This window comes from Aspergillus terreus, genomic scaffold, assembly GCF_000149615.1.
Source record: "Aspergillus terreus NIH2624 scaffold_3 genomic scaffold, whole genome shotgun sequence".
NCBI classification, from domain to species: Eukaryota; Fungi; Ascomycota; class Eurotiomycetes; order Eurotiales; family Aspergillaceae; genus Aspergillus; species Aspergillus terreus.
The window spans coordinates 1,757,239-1,777,302 of NT_165926.1; the positions used below are offsets into that span (position 1 = coordinate 1,757,239).

Below are 20,064 nucleotides of genomic sequence, written 5' to 3' on the forward strand. Positions count from 1 at the left end.
AGTCTCCGGTGGTTTCGCCGTCGTTCAGCCCGACTCCCAGCTGAGCATCAACGCCGTCGAGGGTTTCCCCCTGGAGGACTTCAGCGCCGACGTACGTGTGCGACATCGCCGCCATCCCGCTCGTTATACTGACCGAATCGCAGGCTGTCAAGTCCCAGATCGCCGAGGCCCAGAAGATCGCTAGCGGCAGCGGCAGCGAGCAGGATATCGCCGAGGCCAAGATTGAGTTGGAGGTAAGTTGCTTCTTCCCAATCGACCCGGTCGCGCGGGCAGATGTGGAGATGGACGGAGACTGATATTCAATAGGTGCTGGAGAGCCTGCAAGCCGTGCTCAAATAGATACCTGATGTACATATCCACTCGCAATTCCACCTCTGAACGTGTAGAATTATAACAATTCTTTCAATTGATATCAACTCCTGTTTCCGTCACTAGCAGCAGTTTTGACTACCACACACGGCCGGAAATCATGGCCTAGTTCACGGTTCCAAAGCGCCGCCAAGCGAACCCTCGAACGTTCCTTCCTGGCGCATCTAATGTTCGAGAAGTATTCAACCACATACATATCTTTGTCGTCACTTCTACGTCTTTGTTTCTGACTTTGATAGCTCCACATCTCCATCAATCAATATCGACACATTACTCACTCATTCGTTGATATATACAGCAGGCAGCACACCATTCGTTATCGACTCACAAGCGCTCCAGTGACTCCACCAAGACATAACAATGCTACCCAGCGAAGGACCAGACAACGTGAGCAACTCAAGTGCACAAGAAAATGAGACCGGCCTGAACGGGCCTCCCGACATGCAGCCCGATCGCCCCCACGAGACCGATCGGGACCGGGAAATTTTGACGCAGCTACAGGATATACTATACCGTCAACGGTTCGGCGATCACCAGCCTGTCGCCATTGAACCGCCCCCCGCGAGTGGCTTCGGACAATGCCATTGCACGCATCTACCTGTCTGCACAGGCAGGTCGATGTCAGGATGGGCTTCCAGACGGGAACGGGTCAGCGTCGGCCGCCTCAGACCATGCGGTTGCTTCCACCGGCCCAATTGTCCCATGGTCCTGACCAACTTTCAAGACAGTCCCTTTCACCACCCTCCCCTTCACCACCCTGTCCCACGCGGGCCGATACTGCCTTCATGGTTGTTGGATGAACTGGTTACGCAGCCCAGTAATCCAGGCGTAGTCAGTACGGCTCGCGCGATGCTTGCCGTGGAGCCGGAGACTGAGAGAGGGGTTCCGACTTCCCAACCCGCGGGCGAGTCTGTTCAACGTGAATCCAATATCACCCCGCGGCCATCTGACACAGTCCGAGCGGCGCAGACGTCGAGTCAGCCTCCTGTTATACAGGAGCAACCGCGCCGCCACCGTCTGCGTAGAGGCTGGAATCCGCTCAGGGAGCTGGAAAGACTGGAAAGAATGCATGGGGTATGGGAGGGCTAAGTCCTCATACTACTGTGTTTCTGATGGCTTTATCTTGTTGCTCGTTGTGTTTTTGGATATGGCTTGTTCCATTCGCTTAATTGCCTTTGGCTATCTTTACCAACTTAGATCCATGAGATTAGAAAAGCCTAGTAAGTAGCTAATGACCTAGTCATGATCAACATGCACACTGTATATACAAACTACGTAGATTCAGCCTGCCTCCAAACAACCAGCCTCTTATCAAACCCTCCACTAACAAGCCACTCCTCGCGGACGACCTTCTCCCCGCGGCGTACAAAAACCCAGCCAGCCCAGATCGCCCGCACCTTGGATCCCACCTGATGCCCATCCTTCAGCAACGCCGTCACCTTGCCCGTCTTCGCCTCCACCCCGCGAATCACCCCATCGTCCCCGTTCACCCACACGCCTGATCCGTCAGGCCGCCAGACCACCTGCGGCGTGGAGTACGCCGTCTGCGGCGCAAACGTGTTCGCCTGGATGAGGATGGCCGCGTCCTCGCGGTTCTGCAGCGACAGTGCCGCAAACGCCTGCGTCGCCTGGGTCTCAGGCGCTGCCGTCGCCGCCGTGTCCACAGGGCCCGAGGTGACAAGGTCCAGCGTGTCGCGCGTCGGGAACAGGAGCCGCACGATGAGCACTTTCATGTGCGGCAGGGTGGAGGTGGCCACCGCCAGCAGGCCCGGGTCGTGCGGGCTGAGGGCCAGACAGGCCGGCGAGAAGGCCACCCACGCGTTGGAGTGCGGGGCGAGGTTCTGGCGGCCGAGGAGGGGGCATTCGCGCGGGGTGGCGGACGGCGACGGCGACGACGCCGTTGGCGTCGCCTCGACCTGGTAGTAGAAGAGGTAGGTTGAGTCGCGTCGGGCGACGAGGAGGATGGGCTCGTGGGTGTCCGGGTGGGGAACGAAGAGGAGGGACTCCGGGTTGGAGGCGAGGGGGATGTATGCGACCGGGTCGGCGAGGCGTACGTCGTCGCCGGGCCCGAGACGCAGTCGGTACAGGAAGACCTTGGCGTCCCAGCCGGCCGTGGCGAGCCAGACGGTCGAGTCGGACTCGTGGGCGACGACTTTCACGGCGTACTTGGAGTGGTCTTTGCGCCGGTCGAGGAGCTCCGTGCCGCGCTGGAGGAGGAGCTGGCCGGACATGTTGGTCATGACGACGTACCTGCCGTTCTGCACGAAGACGTAGGAGAGGATTGGGGAATCGGAGTGGCCGGAGAACGAGCGCACGGCTTCGTTTCCTGTCGTCGTGGCGAACAGATGGAGCTGTCTGTCTGCGCCGGTGGCTACGACGTAGGATGCGGGCGTCTCTTCGCGGTCCCCGTCGTGGGCCTCTTGCCAGGGCTCTACTGAACATGATAATAGGTTGGAAGAGGATGGCGTCTGGACGACGCTGGGCTTGGATGGTGCTGTGATGCATGTTAGAAAGCTGGTATAGGTAGCAGGAGGCGAGGACATACCAGGCGTGCTCCAGAGGCCATCACTTTCGCTGTCTTCCCCATATCGCTCAAAGCGAACGGTTTCATCAAAGGTTTTCTTTTCTTCGAGCACGCCTTCGATCGTCCAGTCGTCTTTTCCACCGACATGCCCCGCGTCGACCGGGAGTCCGGCCTCTCGAATAAATGCAGCTAGGGTATCATTGTAGTTGTTGGTTCGAAGGAAGCGCGCCACCAGAATGCTTGCGAGCGAGGGGCTCTGTGACGGTGGTGGCATTCTGTGATGTGGTGGTTTGTATGTGGCGGGGTGTCGATATTGATTGATAAGCTCGACCGATAGGAAGAAGTTCCGTGTTGCACTAATTTAGAGACCCGAAATCTACACCAAGACGGTTTGAAAGTCATCATGCCGTTAATATTGCAGATTATATCACATTTCATTGATATTCAGGTCGTGCCATAAATGCAGATCGAATTGAGCCATGCGAGAGGAAAAAAGAGACAAAAGATTGGTATCACAAGTTCAGCAACCCTGCCATATCTAATTTTAAAGCAAGCAACCTCCAATTGGGACGAAAACGTCGAAAAAACAAGGCAACAAACCCTCCCCGATCATCCGAACATGTCTTCAGCCTTGCGGCGCGGACCTCCTCGTCCCTCGATCTTATCGGAGAAAAGCTCCTTGCCAGCGTTGGACTTGTACTTCTCCGGGAACAGCTCACGAACAGAAGCACCCCGTCCCTTGATCGAGATGCCCGCGGCGCCGCGAATCGTCATGCCTTGGTCCTGACCAGCGGCACCACGGATGTGAACGCCGTTCCCTTCCGAAGAATCCGGGAACAGCTCGATGTTCCTGTTCCGCGGCGCATCATCCTGCTGACCGTCCATCAAGGGAACCGAAATCCGCCGAGAGAAAAGATCGGCGGTTTCGTCGGCCGCGTCGATGGCATCAGACCGACGGTGATTGCTGACCTTGCTCGGGAAAAGCTCCTTCTTGAGATAACTCGACGCCGGTTTGTTGGGGAACAGCTCTCGCGCGTTGGAATCGCCAGACGTAGGGAACAACTCCTTGCCTTCGTTCCGACGACTAACATGGGGAGATCGTTCTCGGAACCGACTGCGCGATCCATGCTCATCCCGATCGGGGTTGCCACTATCCATCAGGGTATCTCTACCGGGTGACGCGCTGCGGTCCCGCAGACGACCGGAGGAGCGTCCGTCGTCGGGGAACAGCTCACGGGGCCCTCGACGTCCGCGTCCACCACGACATCTGTCCGAGTCGGAGTAATCGTCGCTGCTAGCTCTGGTATCATCGTACATGCTCGCGCTGAAGTTCTCGTCGGCATCGCGGTCTCTGCGACGGCGCAGCTCGCGCCCATCGAACCGCCTGCGTCTGTAGTCGCCATCGTTCGAGTCGTCTTGTCGCCGGTCGGACAGTTCACGGCGCAACCGTTCGCGCGGGTCATGTTCGGGGTGCATGAGGTAGAATCGACTTGCTTCGTAGGCGCGGGGCTTCTTGCGGTCTGTCTTCACGGCCGAGCGCACCTGCAGCACGGACTCCGGATGGGTCGATAGGAGCTTGGCCGATCGGAGGCGGAGCGCCGGTAGGGCAGATGCATCTTCTTCCTCGGTGACCTGTGTGAAGTAGGACAGCGCTTGCAGGCCGATGTCTGCGGATGAGTAGACAATGTTCGCGGAGGTGTCGTCGATCCATTCGATTCGAGACGGTTGTTCCACGGTAAAGTGTTGGGTCGCGAAATGTTTGATATCATCCGTTGTCAGCTCATCCACGCCTCGGATGTGAACTTTCTCGGGTTGTGCTTCTGCCGTGTGAGGGTCGACTGCCCCATCCTGGGTGGTGGCGGTCGCACCGATTCCGGTGTCCTGGATCGCTCGGCGCATTAGATCAACTGGATCAGTGAGGGTTTCGTGTGACCGAGACGTACAGTCAGAATTGGCTCAGTTTCAGGCACTGGACCGAGGTCCAAATCCATGTCGATATCCATGGAGGTTTCCGGATGCAGAGCCGGTTGCGCGCTGGCGACCTCCATTGCGGAGGGATGTGATGCAGGGGAGTTATATAGAGATGAGATTATAAACTAAAAAGTAAAGGATATTGTGTAGTGTCAGGGAAAGGCCGAGATCATTCATGTGAGGGCGGTTGAGGGGAAGTGAGGAGAAGATGAGGCGGGATACTACGAGAGTCATCAATATGGAGGTGAAGCTTCTCCGATGGCGTCTCACCGCCTTCTTCTTGTGGGGGCGCCATTACGTAAGAGCACTATTATCCACTTATGCAATATTATGCAACGCCTCGATCTCAAATATCGCGAACTATTCAGGCGACCTCTTGTCCCCATCCTCACCAGACTTCCTCCGCAGCGTATTCGCGTCATATACATTCACCTCATAGCTGGCAAACTTCCGAGCCGGCACTTTCTCATGGAACATGATATCCAACTCATCATACGTCCTTCCCTGGCATTCTGGTAGCCGAAAGTAGGCCCACACGGTGGTTAAAAAGGCCGTCCCAAACCAGAAGTACGCCGTCTTCCCTTTTAGATTGGCCTCAGTCGGGTTGATCAGATACGGCTCCACGATGTTTCCAATGATCTGCGTGATGTTATAGACGTTCCGCGATAGACAGACCGACTTGGCTCTCAGCTCCATGGAGGAGGTCTCGGAGATGATGGTAAAGGTGACAGGGCCAATGGTGGTGGAATATGTGAACAGCCAGACGAGACAGAGAGCCGCCTGGCCCCATTTGGCGCCGCTGGACTCCGAAGTTGACGCGATGATACCGATCATCAGCAGAAACATGGTGAGACAAGCCACGCCACCCACATATAACAGTCGCCGGCCAAGGCGGCCTAGCAAAAACCACGAGGTCACAGTGCCCACAAACGCAATGGCAGTCCCTCCAACCGCAATCTGGTAGGACTTGTCTGTGCTGATTCCCGCCTGCACGAAGAAGTACGTAGGACCATACGCAAAGGGCGAGCCGGACAGGACCTGGCCCGCAAAGGCCATGCATGCAATCTCAGTACGGCGACGGTCAATGCCCCGGAAACAATCCAGGTAGCTGGTTCCCGCCTCCATCTTCCTTTCGAGCTCGAGGGTGTGCTGGATTTGTGCCACCGTTTTCTGGTGTGACTCGCGGTCTCTGTTGTCTAGCTTGGCTAGTGACTTGTAGACTTCGTCGATTTTCCCGTTTCGCGCCAGCCACCAGGGTGATTCTGGTGCGAATAGGATCAAGATGATCAAGGGAATAGGCCATACCCATTGTATCGCATAGGCGATGCGATAGGACCACTGGTTCTCGATCTTAAGGAGGCCGTAGAGTACGCCGGCGGCTATCAGCTGACCTATCGCCCAGCATAGGTTTACATAGCATGTTAGGTAGCCTCGCAGAGCAAGAGGGCATACTTCCGATGCATATGCCGGCCCTGTGGTTGCGAACACACCCCACGTCAGTCCGCACAGGATCTGTCCGACCAGGAGAACGGGGGCCGATGAGGCAAAGAACAGGATGAAGTTGAACCAGTTCATGAAGAACAGCGCAACGATGATCACTTTCTTGTACCCATATCTGGCGGACAAATAGCCGTTCAGAAACCCGCCGATTACAATACCAGCATTGGCACCGTTGCTCAAACCTGCTTGCCATGGTCCAGAGACCTCATATCCCTCTTTCTCCGGCAGATACGTACCAAAGGTCTTCTGGAAGGCTGGGTACCCAAAGAATTGATAAATCAGACCTAGTCTGCTTGTCAGCGCATCCTGTGAAGTTACAGGAGTACAAGCAAGGCCGTCTTACCAACATCATATCCTTCCATGATGATCGTCAGAGATATCGCTGCAGACCATAATGCAGCCTTGTGGTTTGTTTTTAGGGCCTGCCAGAACGTCGCCTCATGCTCAGCTGCAGATGCCTGCTGGGCTTCTTTCGTATCTGCAGGCTCTGACAGGTGCTCTACATGAGCCTTGTCCTCTGCAATATCCTCGCCTTTCATTGTGTCAGAGGTCAATCCGCAGGTATAACTCAAGCCAATTTGCGTGATGTACTGCAACCAGACATGAGGACTACGCCCACCTTTTAAACCGGATCCCCATCGTGATGAAACACTAAAAATCCTGGGGATCGCACCCGGATCTGCCTCAAGTCCTGGGGAAGCTTAACCCCGCAAACGTTCTTTGTCTAGATAGGACAACATCGCATGACCGCCGAGATGCCGAGTCTGTCTTTGTTCAGATTGACTTTCTCTAGAAGGGACTGTTATGGCATCACGATGCTACTCCGTGGATGATCATGCCTGACAACGGGAAGGCGCTGATATCGCCAAGAGCATCCTCCGCGTCAAATCGTCGGTTTAGACCTGAAGTGGACAGCACTCGGTCATAGATTTCCCGTCCATAGCGACATAACCTGATCTGGGGTTGTCCCGGTGCTGTTATCTGACACCAGAGATCGCTCTGTCCCCGCATTCAGATATGGTTTGGCGTTGCCATTTAGGCTATACTCCCATGCCAAACCTAACAGGGTCTTTCCGCCGGCTAATATGCTCCTCTCGGGATCCATATTGGCAAGTTACGTCAAGACACGAGATGAAAGGAATGAATTGACGGGTTTGTCCATCCATTATTGGACACGCTGACTGCCCTTCGGATTTGGACCGACGATGCTGGCGCCCGTTCCACGGCTGTGATTGCTATGATCGCGTTGAATCCACTACGCAGCATGAGTTGGAGTACCTGAGGGGCCCATGAGGGGAAGCAATGACATGGCGTGCAATCCATGTCGTGACTTGCGGTACTACCGCCATATGAAAGAAAGCCTTTCGCCTCCTCACCCCATTCTTCAACCAGTGCGATTATTCAACGAATTGACTGTCAAACTGACTACCCTTACCGCCGAATCCCGTACGAAACCCACTAATCCATCATGCTATACGCCGAGGACGACAAGCTTATCTTCCGTTTCGACGACCACCTGCTCTGGATCCAACCCTGGGGCGAAAATGCACTGCGAGTCCGCGCCACAAAGCTAGCATCCATGCCCGAACAAGACTGGGCGCTCTGCACCAAGCCGACGACAAAACGCGCCGCGATCGAGACCCCAGCCGGCAAAGAAGCAAGCATCAGCAACGGCAAGATCAAGGCAGTGGTCTCACAGCGCGGGAAGATCATCATCTACGACTCGAAGGGAAACAAACTGCTCGAGGAGTATGCGCGCCACCGCCGCGACTTGACAGACCCCAAATGCAGTGCGCTAGAGGTCGAGGCGCGCGAGCTGCGTCCGATTCTGGGCGGCGACTTCCATCTCACGATGCGGTTCGAGTCGCTGGACCCCAAGGAGCGGATCTACGGGATGGGCCAGTACCAGCAGCCGTCGCTGAACCTCAAAGGTGCGGATATCGAACTGGCGCATCGCAATTCGCAGGCCAGCGTGCCCTTTGCGCTGTCGTCTTTGGGCTACGGGCTCTTGTGGAATAACCCGGCTATTGGGCGCGCCGTCCTGGGGACGAATACCATGAGCTTTGAGGCGTATTCTACCAAGAGCCTGGACTATTGGGTCGTTGCGGGCGACAGCCCTGCGGAGATCGAGGAGGCTTACAGCAGCGTGACGGGTCATGTCCCCATGATGCCCGAGTATGGGTTGGGGTTCTGGCAGTGCAAGCTTCGCTACTGGAACCAGGAACAGCTGCTCAACGTGGCGCGAGAGTACAAGCGGCGGAATATCCCGCTCGACCTGATTGTTATTGACTTCTTCCATTGGAAATACCAAGGAGAATGGAGCTTCGATCCGGAGTTCTGGCCCGACCCTGGTACGTCCCCACGGAAGACATCCCAACACAGCTAACACACGTCGCTCCTACAGATGCAATGGTGAAAGAGCTCCGGGAAATGAAGGTCGAGCTGATGGTGTCCATCTGGCCGACGGTTGAAAACAAGTCGGAGAACTATCCGGAAATGCTGGAGCGCGGCCTTCTCATCCGGCACGATCGCGGCGTCCGCGTTGCCATGCAGTGCGACGGCGACATCACGCACTTTGACGCCACGAACCCGGAATCGCGCCAGTTCGTGTGGTCGCGCGCGAAGAAGAACTACTACGACAAGGGCATCCGGGTGTTCTGGCTGGACGAGGCGGAGCCCGAGTACTCCATCTACGACTTTGACATCTACCGCTACCACGCGGGCAGCAACCTCCAGATCGGGAACATCTTCCCCAAGGAGTACGCGCGCGGCTTCTACGAGGGCATGGAGGCGGAGGGCCAGACGAACATCGTGAACCTGCTGCGCTGCGCGTGGGCCGGCAGCCAGCGGTACGGGGCGCTGGTCTGGAGCGGCGACATCGCGTCGTCGTGGAGCTCGTTCCGCAACCAGCTGGCAGCCGGCCTGAACATGGGGCTGGCGGGCATTCCCTGGTGGACGACCGACATTGGCGGCTTCCACGGCGGGAACCCCGATGATCCGGCGTTTCGTGAGCTCTTCACGCGCTGGTTCCAATGGGGGACGTTCTGCCCGGTCATGCGGCTTCACGGCGACCGCGAGCCGAAGCCAGAGGGCCAGCCGACCGCGTCCGGATCGAACAATGAGGTCTGGTCGTACGGCGAGGAGGTGTACGAGATCTGCAAGAAGTATATCGGGATTCGCGAGGAGTTGAGGGACTATACGCGGGGGTTGATGAAGGAGGCGCACGAGAAGGGCTCGCCCGTCATTCGGACACTCTTCTACGAGTTCCCCGAGGACAAGAAGGCGTGGGAGGTCGAGACGGAGTATCTGTACGGCTCCAAGTACCTTGTCGTTCCAGTTCTCGAATCGGGACAACGCAAGATCACCGCATATCTGCCCAAGGGGGCTTCGTGGAGACTCTGGGGCGAGGACCAGACACACGCTGGTGGACAGGAGGTTGAAGTTGCGTGTCCTATCGAGACGATGCCGGTGTTCGAGAGGGTGTAGGATAGGCATAGCCAGGTAGACTGTTAGCCCAATGCGGATTCCCATATGGCGTCTTCCATATTCCTCGGGCGCTTCGAGAGTAGCAATCTAGTCCTGTACGATAGCGCACGGTACGACTTTGGCCTCACGATGGCCAATCCAGCAGACCGAGTCTAGACCAGTCTAAGCACGAGCCAACCGATCATGCCCAGTCCTGTCCCGGCGGTTCTTCCTCAACACAGACAGCACCAGCTTCAAACAACATTATCGTCGAGCCACGACAACCTCCTCAGCCATACGCCCGTCCACACGACCCAGCACAGCCATGCCCATCCTCAACAAACCGCAGAGATTTCACCTCGCCCTCTGACGGCTCGGAACACCCGACGCAGCACCCGCCTCACTTTCCCAGCCCCAGCCCTCTCGCGCCCCTGCATGGGGCCTCGCCTCCGCTGCGAGCGCGGGTGAACAGGCCCAAAGCAGTACCGTCCATTGAACATCTCTGATCCTGCTGGGCGGCGACGGGGGTCATGGCTTGCCTTCCCGCGTCCCTGTGCCGCCGTGCGAAGGGGCCTTGGAGCGCGAGTAGTGGCGGTCATTGGACGAGAGCGGTTCCCAGCGGAGAACCCAAAGAGGGGGAGGAAGAGGATACGGTGGGGGTGGTCGTGATGGAGTAGCACCTAGCGAACAGCAGCCCGGCTGCGGCAGCAGGCGTGATCGAGCTGTTACGTATACGCCACCACATGTGCCGTCCGAGCCAAGTGCCGGGCAAATCACTGCACACAATGTGGTGCGATCTGGCGGAAAGGAGAGACATGCAGAGACAAGATCCGCGGGTTGTTCCGTCGTGATCCTGTTTGAAGCCATGGCTGTTTCGCCTGGAGAGAGGAGAACCGCGCCCCCTCGTCAGATCCTCTCGGGGACCTCTGAGCCCCCCCGAAGCAGCTGGTGCGATGACCGAGTCGATCCAGTTTCTCCTCTCGACTCCACTGTGTCGAGGACCGGAGATGCGGACGGACAGTCACCGTCGGTTGTTGGGCGTGGAGCCTCCCAGCGAGACGGGACTAGTGCGGTTGGCGAGAGGGCTCGTTGGGACCGGCTCGGGGCCCACGGATCCTGATCACTGCGTCTTTCTTCCTAATCGGGGGCGCGCAGACGTGGGTAATGTGGTGCTAACTAGTTCACGTCGACGGACGGGAAGTTCAGCGCTTTACCTGAGTGCCGGGTCTCTTCTTGAAGGAATGGGCCCCCGATTGAGTTTCGCCCACCGGGTAGATTGGGTTGCGACGGGGTGCACTGGCCTATGGGCTGGTCACTAGGGCGCCACTAAGGGGTGCTAGTCGATCACTAGTTGCTGGTTGGGATGGTTATGTCTGCGGTGTGCGTAGTCCTGTGCGGATATGGGAGTATTTGCAGCAGCATTGGTGGCAGGGTGTAGTCCTGGCGAGGGTCGTGACATGGCCGCTGGACGTTGCAGTAGTGGGAGATGGTGAGTTGATATTGATGCGGATGGGCCGGAAGAGTTTTACACTGTGGAGCTGCCCACCGGCGTCTCGTCACTGGTGCAGACGGTGATGATACGAGATAAAGCAGAGTCTGTATTATCGCAACCATAATGCTGCCACATATTGCTGCATTCGACTCGAAAGAATTTTGGTTGGATGGAAGACTTTCCGTGGTTCCTCTCCACCAGACACAGGACGGCGCGAAGAATGTGTCAATGGGATTCTGTCAGATCCTCGACGAGTCGATTGCTGATCAATAGATCAGATGGGGCCGAGTAGTCCATTGCTGGGCGTGCCTGTCATACAGTCGCTTATATTAGCGAGAATCTCTAGTTAGTGAAATAGTTCTGGGGCCCTGTATCATGATCGACAGTGAGACGCCAAATGCTGATAGCAGTCGGATCAGGAGACGGTATTATAGGCGCAGCTAGATGTCATCTTCTCGGCTATCTGTATTCCATCGTAGTCAATCGCATGTCAACTCAAGAGCATGAGCATATCAGCACGTTGGTATGTTCTATCAAGACAGGAGCCAACCGACCATTAGATAGCCTTGGCAGCCCTCCCACTCTCTTTCTTGGTTCAACGCCTGCCATCGGGATTCAAACTTCCCATCGCCTCGACGGATCCCTCAGGTGGAGTCTGGAGCTGGAGATCTTCCTTGCCATGTCGAGGCGTTGCCATCCTGTCAGCCAGGACCAGGACGGGCCAGCCGCGCCAGTGACCCAAGGATAGACTGAGATTGGCCTGCTTTGTCCCTTCTCATGGTTTCAAAAAATGCTACTGTTGAAACATGCGCCGCAGTAGCTTTCCCGCAGTGACAAGACAAGACAACAATACACTCAATACGCTCTGATATCGCCACCGGCCACCTCACATCCAAGCAAGGCACTCGTCCTTCCAAGAAAGGCTGGAAAATAATCACAGGCACTCGACATTCCACGAATCGGCACGCCAACCCACCCCTCCCCCTCAGCCTAGATGGCTCTCCCTCGTCCAGCATACCTAGACCAAACCCCATCTGCATCAGCAGATCACCCAGACAGGCCCGGTGGCGGGTGGGTCACGGATCTGGGTGTCGTCCATCCACCCATGACTAGCATGGCGGCCCTGCAACGCATCATCCGTGACGCAGAGTTGGATTGCGAGATGCGCTCGCCGGCCACTGAGAGGGGCCGCCGGCGATGTTGCCACAATACGACGCTGGGGACGGACGGGCTCCAGGACACGAATCCCATGCCCTTCTAGATCCTAGTGCGTGCTCCTCGTACTTTTGCCGGATCCAGTCACATCCTGCGGTTGGGGGTTGTCCAGATCTTGGTGTCGTTGGTCATTAGCTCTCCTGCGTGGCCTGATGGCGCCGCCCAACACACTCGTAGCGTCTGGCTGAGGCCTCCGTCGCCAGCTGAGCGTAGCCTGTCTTTGAGATGTATCTGTCTGGCTGTTGGGCAGTAGCGCTGAACGTGGAGTGTGTCGGCGCCGTTTCCCGCCGGCGAGGGCATCTCCTCGGACCAGTCCCTAATGGAAGTATATTTTGATACGTACGTCTGTCTTTCGTTGGCGTGAGTTGTCTGATATGATAGCCGGGCAACCGTTCGGCGTTCGAATCTTGCCCCGGAACCCACCAGATCTGCGAGCTTTGACGTCTGAATGCAAATCGTGCATTACGACCAGCCTCCATGCAAGCGATTTGGTGGACGACAATGTGGATACAGTACTGATATCTTCTGGCACACCTTTTCCATCTATACTTGACGGAGTGGGCTGGGTCACCAACAGGAGAATCTCTCCAAATCAGATACGCATAACTACGCTAGGACTGTACGTATGATTGGCTCACCCTCACATTCTCCAACAGTTCATCAAGGCTACGACCAGGCGCATACGGACCCTGTCCGTTGGTCTCGACGGCCGGCTCGGACATCGACCGAGCCCTCTCAGATGCCCGTAAGCTATCGTGTACAGTACGGGCGTACCAGATCAAACAACAGCGCGAAAAACGGCCACGACATGCGCTAGCAAGCATTTCAGTTTGGCTTCCAACGGCGTCGGTGGGCCAAACTCTGATCAGCCATGACTGCTGTATGATGATGGTGGTTATGATGACAGCGTCGCACATACATCCATACATGCATACATTGACGGGATCGTCGGACCTCGGAGGATCGCAGTCGTTGACCTGCCCTTCCCCTGGGAAACAACCACCGTCCGCATCTGCGGTCATATCGGCGACTCCGTAGAGCACAAAGAACAGAATGACCGACGAGCAACGCAGGAGGTCTCACAATGTCAACGATTCCATCAGCGGGTGGTGTCGTGTTTGCTCCGGCGAGTGGCACTCCCTCCCCAGTCTTACTTGGCCTCTGCTCAGGGCGTACAGAGATGGCGACAGGCTAGCGCTTATCTCCTGTTATTCAATCGGGCTGGGGGGTTCTGATTGGAGGCTGTCGTTCGATCTGGGACTGGAGAGGAGAGGGGGGCCAAATGAAGATGGGTCGGGGACCATAAGGAGAAGTAGGAACACAGGGACCTCGTTGGGTGACCCAGGACCAACTATCGAGTAATAGTGTTTCGTATACGAGGCCGTGTGGCCCTGCAGCAAACCGCCGGAGCGTCCAGCCCGATGGAGGGGGGGAGGTTACCCTAAATCCCAAAGCGGTAAGGTAACGTGCCGGGCGAATCGGGAACCACATGGTCCCCGGCAACACAAGCATGAAGCCCGAGAACAAAGCAGCAGTCAGTCAGTCATGCATCCACTCTGCTGGAACCGCGACGTCATGTTCTGATGGCATTGTGAGAGATCGGGTGGGATCTGGTTCGTTCCATGGAAGTTAAATGGGGCCATTCGTATGTTCCTGATCGACTACGAGTTTGATTTACATGCTGTGGTTATATATTTACACGGTGAACATGGGTATGCACATACGAAGTATACACAGGGTATATATATATTGGCATACTTGAGTACACTCCCAACTACACGGACCTACAACTACGTCAAATGACCAACCGACTAGGTACAGGTACAACATAAGGCTCGATCTGTTACATGCGTGTCTTGGTTTGACAGTGCAGTCCTCGGCGCAGGAACACAATGTAAAAGCCGTCGTGTATTAGCATGGATGTATTCTCCATTTTTCTCTCGAATAATGACTGATCATGACCCATCCGAATGCTTTCTTTTTCCTCCTTTCTCTACTCCGTAGTGACATGTGCTCGGGCCCCCTGGTTCGCAGATTAGAGGCCCGACAGTCAGGAAACAGCGGCGGATGCGAGAGCGCCGTTCGCTCCACTCACTAACTCTCTAAGTTTCCTCCATCCATTCATCCCGTCCCGGCCAGCCCTGGTCGGCTTGGCCATCCTTTGCCCTTTTGGTGGTTGCACCGCATGAAACCGGGTGGGAGGATTTTCCATCCTACTGATCTCCTCTCACCTGCCGTTTTGTCCGCTGGTTCCATGTTTCCTGAGGGATTTAATGTGATAGAATTTACTAGTAATGGTAAGGCGGTCTGAATTATATGTATCTTACAGCCACCAGTCTCTGAAATGTCTTGATAATAATATTAATTCATACAATCTCTCGCCAAGTCTTGATACTCGTACTCCTAATAATATAGGAATTATAATAATAACGACAGTATTTTAGGCAATCGACCAGGATGATCCTCGTCCGGCACGCTAAGAGCCACACTGACCAGGGTATATCTCAAATACTTCCCGTGTCTCTGATTGGTACCAATCCCAGGGGACGCCGGGGACCACCACGCTAGTCCCAACTCGTCTAGCGCTGTCCATCCTTCTTTTTCCTTTTTCCTTCTTTTCTTCTCTGCTTTTTCTTTATTTTTTCTTGAAAGTGGGCTCTGATCCATTTATACGAACTACAGGTAGAATACGGAATAGTCTGAAGTCTTTCTTTCACACAAAAGAGAAGAAAACAAAATAATCAAAAGAAAGAAAAAATAAAGATGAGCCAGTTCAACGATGATCCACCCACGCTACTGTATGTACCTACCTCCTAGACGTCGGTCGGTGTCGGCAACCGTTTACTGGCATTGTGACCTGTCGTCGGGCTTAATTAATCCAGAAGGCGAGGAATTGAGTGCTCCTTTTTCCTCTTTTGGCTCGGCCATCGTCGGAGCCTGTCCTAACGTGCCTGCTGCATGAGGAGCACATTCACCAGATGCACCCCGTCACACCATGGATCCAGTACAGGGCTCGTAACGACAAACCCCATCCACCCCTACGTAGTACTTACGTGTATACTCCTAGGTACCTCTGCGGTATCAATCAGCAGGCAAAGCCGTATGTCTCCGTTTGTACAGACTCCGTACCACGAGTGTGGATCGCGAGTACCCGTCCACATGGCATGCTCGTACTCCCACGACATGGAGGGCGTTTGATTCCTGACGCCGTCGCCGCCGCCGGGCACGCCCAAAGCGTTTAGATCGTTTCGTCCCCGAGGACCCCGAGACTGTGCAACGTCCCGCAGGGGATAGCGCGGAGGGTGTGCTACTAGGAGCTACTCTGTACGTACGGAGAAGTGTTGGGGCCCCTGAGAAAGGCACGCGCCCCGCTCTGGAGATGGACTCAGGAACAACCGCAAGCGCCTCGCTAGTGGGTTTGTCTGGGTTGGCCTCAATTTGAGGAGTAGGGGGTTTTGGGTTATGTCAGGTAAATGGTCATGCAGGTGTGTTTTCTTATTTTTGGTCTTGGTTTGCTCCCCACTACGGTGGAATTTGGAATATGATGGACCCTTCTACGAGTTCCCCATCAGAGCTGTTGAGCTGGGGCCACTTTTGAGATTGGCTGGTTCTGGGGATGGTGTTTCGAAGTGAATCATGAGGTAGCATGTAGAGTAGAATAAGATTCTTCCAGATTCTTCGTATTATCCGACGCGGCAGCTGTCTTGTATAGAGTACATCCATCGACTACAGTAAAGAGTAGGTACCTACTGTAGGCGCATCGATTCGATGGTACCAGTCACCTGGATTCAACAACGATACGTCGACTATCATTACCGAAACGGGCACTAGTCGCCCGGGGCCTGAATGACAAATACCTTAATTTGGCGACCAATCAACGCGACCCAGTGGTTCGTCTTCATCCACTCGCAAGGAGGGATCTTAGGCCCCGTACTTACCTAAACAGGCAAGGTGCCGACGGAGCTCTGTTTGGCTCAGGGGTTCGTGCTCCGGCTGACTTTTGTTCCATCGCTGAACCACAGAAAGCGACGGCATATACTCCGATCTATTAGATTTTTGCTTTCTGACTTGTTCGGCGGCTTGACAGCCTGGCACTTAACGGTTGGGCCCAAAATCAAAATCGGACCACCTCGTGGGTATGCCCTGTTATCCATCATCCATCATCCATCCCCATCACGGCCCATCCCCATGGAACTTCTAGAGCGTCCCTGACAGCTTGTCAGTGCCGTGCCGCATATCCACCCGAGGCCTTCAGGTGCGGACCACCACCTGCTCAGTGCTGTGCCTGGGATTTGTCACCGTGGCCCGTCCCAAGAGGACCCAGTCAGTGTGATGATGATCGCTGTGTAAGAAACCAGTATCGAGATACGATCATACGTTACTCCGTAATCGTAGGTACGCAAGATGCGATCCTGCAATCCTCCATCCACAAAATCTACGAAGGGAAGGTTCTACTGCAGACCGATGGCAATAGCCGCTCGGAAGAAAAGCAAAAAGCGCACGATGGTCGATCTGATCCTCACCGAACAGAAGAAGAAGGCGCAGAAGGAAAGAAAATGACGCCCAGTGTGACAGGTAGAAGCTTAATACTCCCTTTCCATAGTCTTGGATCCCAGGGGAAAGGATGCCATCGACGGTCGACTGATGGGCCAATCAGCCCGCCGTGGGGACCACGATCAGACCGAGTTGTCCGATGTCATCGTCCCGATCGATGGTCACGGTGGGGATTCATGGAACAATAGTCCATGATAGTCGCACCCCTCCATACTCCGTACACACACGCCTCCATCGTGGATTCCATGATTCCACTGTGGAAATGTCAATGTCGTGGCTGGCGATCGGGCTGGCTAGCGGACTAGCTGACTTGATAGATCGGGAGGGCTGTCCCAAGTGACAGGGTCAACCCACGCGTCACCCATGCTATTGGAATTCGTGAACAATGATCCCAGTCGAATCCAGTCGGGTCGATTGCACGGATCCCGCCGAACTCCTCGAGCTGGTCGCTGACCTGGTCGCCCTCCTGCAATGCAGAGTTGGCGTGAATGAAAAGGAGGTGAGCATTTGTCATTCTTCTTCGGCTGGATAAGCGAACGGGATGGCCCCAGACCGGCTGTTCCTGCAGCACGACGTGAGTCAGGACCGTCAACCGGGAGCGTTGGTTGGACCATTTGCAGATAATCATTATACTTGGTACGGAGTAACTAGTATCTTCCTACGGAGTAGTACTAACTCTGCGATCTGGCTGTGATTCCTCGCATGCAGTAGCTCGGAAATCTCTCCGATCAGCACATCCATGTCTATATGTGGGCATATTATAATTCCGTTGTGGTTACGTTCACCCAACCTGATCTGACTATTGTTACCTCTTTTTTTTGCGTTAAGCAGGTGCCTTTACTACTCCATATGGTCCGTCATTGAAAGTGGACATGACTATCATATCCAAGATGGACAACCCACGGCACCGAGGCAAAGGTACCCGTCCCAGGTTCGCGATTGTAGTAGGATGATCCTCATGTCGATCAGCACCGTCTTGGTCATGAAAGTCAAAAGATTTCAAATTGTCAGACGGCGCCAGACCGCCTGCGCCAATCATGAACCCCCACACCAACGGTTCATGTCTGGGTAACGGCCCACGGACAGTGGAGAGATCAGGATACAAGTCCGCATCAGGAGGAAGGTGGTGGTGGTGGTTGCTTGGCAGGCGGTGCTGGATGGCAAGGAGAACAACTCCGTGGTGGATGGCTGGCTGAGCACTTGGGCCCAGTTCTCCAGGCGTCTGTGTGTGTCCTGGGGGGGGAATCTCCATCTTTAATCTATTCGTTAATCTATTATACTTTCAGCTTTCAATATTCCGTCGATCAAGAACCATTCATCGGTCATCGGTACAGAGGATTCTTCGTACGAATCTACATGCTCTCACTCTTATACCCTGTATGTCTGATATTGTGTATTGTATACACCTACTGGTGAAACCTTAATCAGCACATATCTGTCATAGCATCTACCTTGCACCCTCCAAACAATGTTACACAGCAGCAAAACAAAGACCCATGGCTATCATCTTTCTTTGTCTGCTATGCCCGAACACGCCCGTGGCTGTCGTTGCAGGGACATGCGGTCGGCACACTCCGTCCCCCTCGTCCAGGACGTCGGGTGATGATGGTGATGATGGCACCGCCAGGGTGGTTGAGCGTCTACTTTCCCGTCTACCCGAACTAATCCCAAGTATTTCTCATACCCCGCTTAAACCCGGCCTCTCCTTTGCCCTCACACTCTCACCAGACCGTTTCTGCCGCTCCCGTTTTCCTGTCAGGGCTTGAACTCTGACAAGCATGGGCCAACTGACTGGCATCTGTCGTTGGCGGAAACGAGGCATCATTATTCCTTTTACCTCATGTTTTCACAATACATAAATGTACTACCTATTTTCTTGCTCCTCACCATCATGTTGATCGCTACCGTAGAAACTACTCTGCCGCCAGCTGGAGCATTAATCTATTTTTCTTGTCGCATGCTATATTTGTCCCTCCTCCTCCGTACACTGGAGAACGACCTCTTCTTCCCCTGACCGTCTCCACCGCGGTTGCAGGACTCCAGCAGACGAGACGAGGAGAACGAGGTCCAGCCGACGCATGCGAGGTAGAAGCGAGGCGCGACGATCGTCCCCGTTTCGAAGCCAGATCCGACGAGCTCGCCTCGCACGGTGCGATCGATGTACGACCATTGTATCAACCTGAGGGAGGGCCGGGTTAGCCCGGCCCCTCTCCACCTAGCGACAATGGATGGTGTCTCTGGCACAATAATCATGGTGGTGACGGTGCTGCTGCTGCATCTCAGCAGCAGAAAAAGCAAGCAAAAGTAAGGATGTTCCACACAGCGGGCAGTCATACTGATGAGATCCCTGCTGCAACACCGATCCTTTGGTAGAGCCAGGCCACTATCAGCTGTAGCGGAAAATCTCCCCACGATCTGGAAGCAGGCCAATTATTACCTCTTTTCTTTTTTCTCTCCTCTTATTTTGTGATTTTTATTATTCCTCGGGGACCATGTGCACGTATGTGATGGCTTCGAATTCCCCTGTCTACGATGGATCGGATTTACCCAAAGCAGATATTGTAGAAGAGGCTCCATCTTCTCCACCGGGATCGGTAGAAGTGTGTCAGGATCCTTGGATCGGATAGAGCGTACTCCGTAAGAGTCTGTATAATTATTATTTTTTTTTTTTGTGCAATTGACACGAGGACATGAAGATTACGGCAGAGGAGTGTAAGTACGGAGTAGGTAGTTTGAGACTACTAAACTAGGTAGGTGCTACATAGGTAGGTACCTAGTACCAAGGTGCGACCGTGCATGGCAGGGTTAGCTGGGGTCTGCCCTGGTGGTGAGTAAGCAGGTAATGTATCGAACGGTAATACATAAATACCACTAAAAAATAAAAATGAAAATCAAAAAATGATAATATTTCAAATAAATAATAAATAATAAAAAATGATTTATTACCCCTAAAATATTTGTATAAATGATTTTA

The 20,064-nt window shown here is 54.7% G+C and overlaps 6 protein-coding genes across 6 annotated transcripts; 1 reads left to right on the forward strand and 5 right to left on the reverse strand.

Annotated features, from left to right (window-relative positions):
- Window positions 1-1,640: 1,640 nt before the first annotated feature.
- On the reverse strand, window positions 1,641-3,167 carry ATEG_02526 (uncharacterized protein; the record flags this gene model as incomplete). The annotated part of the gene is made up of 2 exons (XM_001211704.1): window positions 1,641-2,863; window positions 2,915-3,167. The coding sequence occupies 2 exons, from the start codon at window positions 3,165-3,167 to the stop codon at window positions 1,641-1,643; spliced, it is 1,476 nt and encodes a 491-aa protein (XP_001211704.1).
- Window positions 3,168-3,502: 335 nt separating this feature from the next.
- Window positions 3,503-6,903, reverse strand: ATEG_02527 (uncharacterized protein; the record flags this gene model as incomplete). Its single annotated transcript, XM_001211705.1, has 5 exons — window positions 3,503-4,774; window positions 4,991-5,085; window positions 5,257-6,202; window positions 6,317-6,648; window positions 6,708-6,903. 5 exons carry the CDS (start codon window positions 6,901-6,903, stop codon window positions 3,503-3,505), a joined length of 2,841 nt encoding a protein of 946 aa, XP_001211705.1.
- A 929-nt stretch (window positions 6,904-7,832) lies between these two features.
- ATEG_02528 (putative glycosyl hydrolase) lies at window positions 7,833-9,850 on the forward strand (the record flags this gene model as incomplete). The annotated part of the gene is made up of 2 exons (XM_001211706.1): window positions 7,833-8,715; window positions 8,769-9,850. 2 exons carry the CDS (start codon window positions 7,833-7,835, stop codon window positions 9,848-9,850), a joined length of 1,965 nt encoding a protein of 654 aa, XP_001211706.1.
- A 507-nt stretch (window positions 9,851-10,357) lies between these two features.
- Window positions 10,358-10,696, reverse strand: ATEG_02529 (uncharacterized protein; the record flags this gene model as incomplete). Its single annotated transcript, XM_001211707.1, has 1 exon — window positions 10,358-10,696. The coding sequence occupies one exon, from the start codon at window positions 10,694-10,696 to the stop codon at window positions 10,358-10,360; it is 339 nt and encodes a 112-aa protein (XP_001211707.1).
- Window positions 10,697-17,913: 7,217 nt separating this feature from the next.
- Window positions 17,914-18,342, reverse strand: ATEG_02530 (uncharacterized protein; the record flags this gene model as incomplete). Its single annotated transcript, XM_001211708.1, has 1 exon — window positions 17,914-18,342. The coding sequence occupies one exon, from the start codon at window positions 18,340-18,342 to the stop codon at window positions 17,914-17,916; it is 429 nt and encodes a 142-aa protein (XP_001211708.1).
- A 689-nt stretch (window positions 18,343-19,031) lies between these two features.
- ATEG_02531 (uncharacterized protein) lies at window positions 19,032-19,343 on the reverse strand (the record flags this gene model as incomplete). Its single annotated transcript, XM_001211709.1, has 1 exon — window positions 19,032-19,343. The coding sequence occupies one exon, from the start codon at window positions 19,341-19,343 to the stop codon at window positions 19,032-19,034; it is 312 nt and encodes a 103-aa protein (XP_001211709.1).
- Window positions 19,344-20,064: the final 721 nt, after the last annotated feature.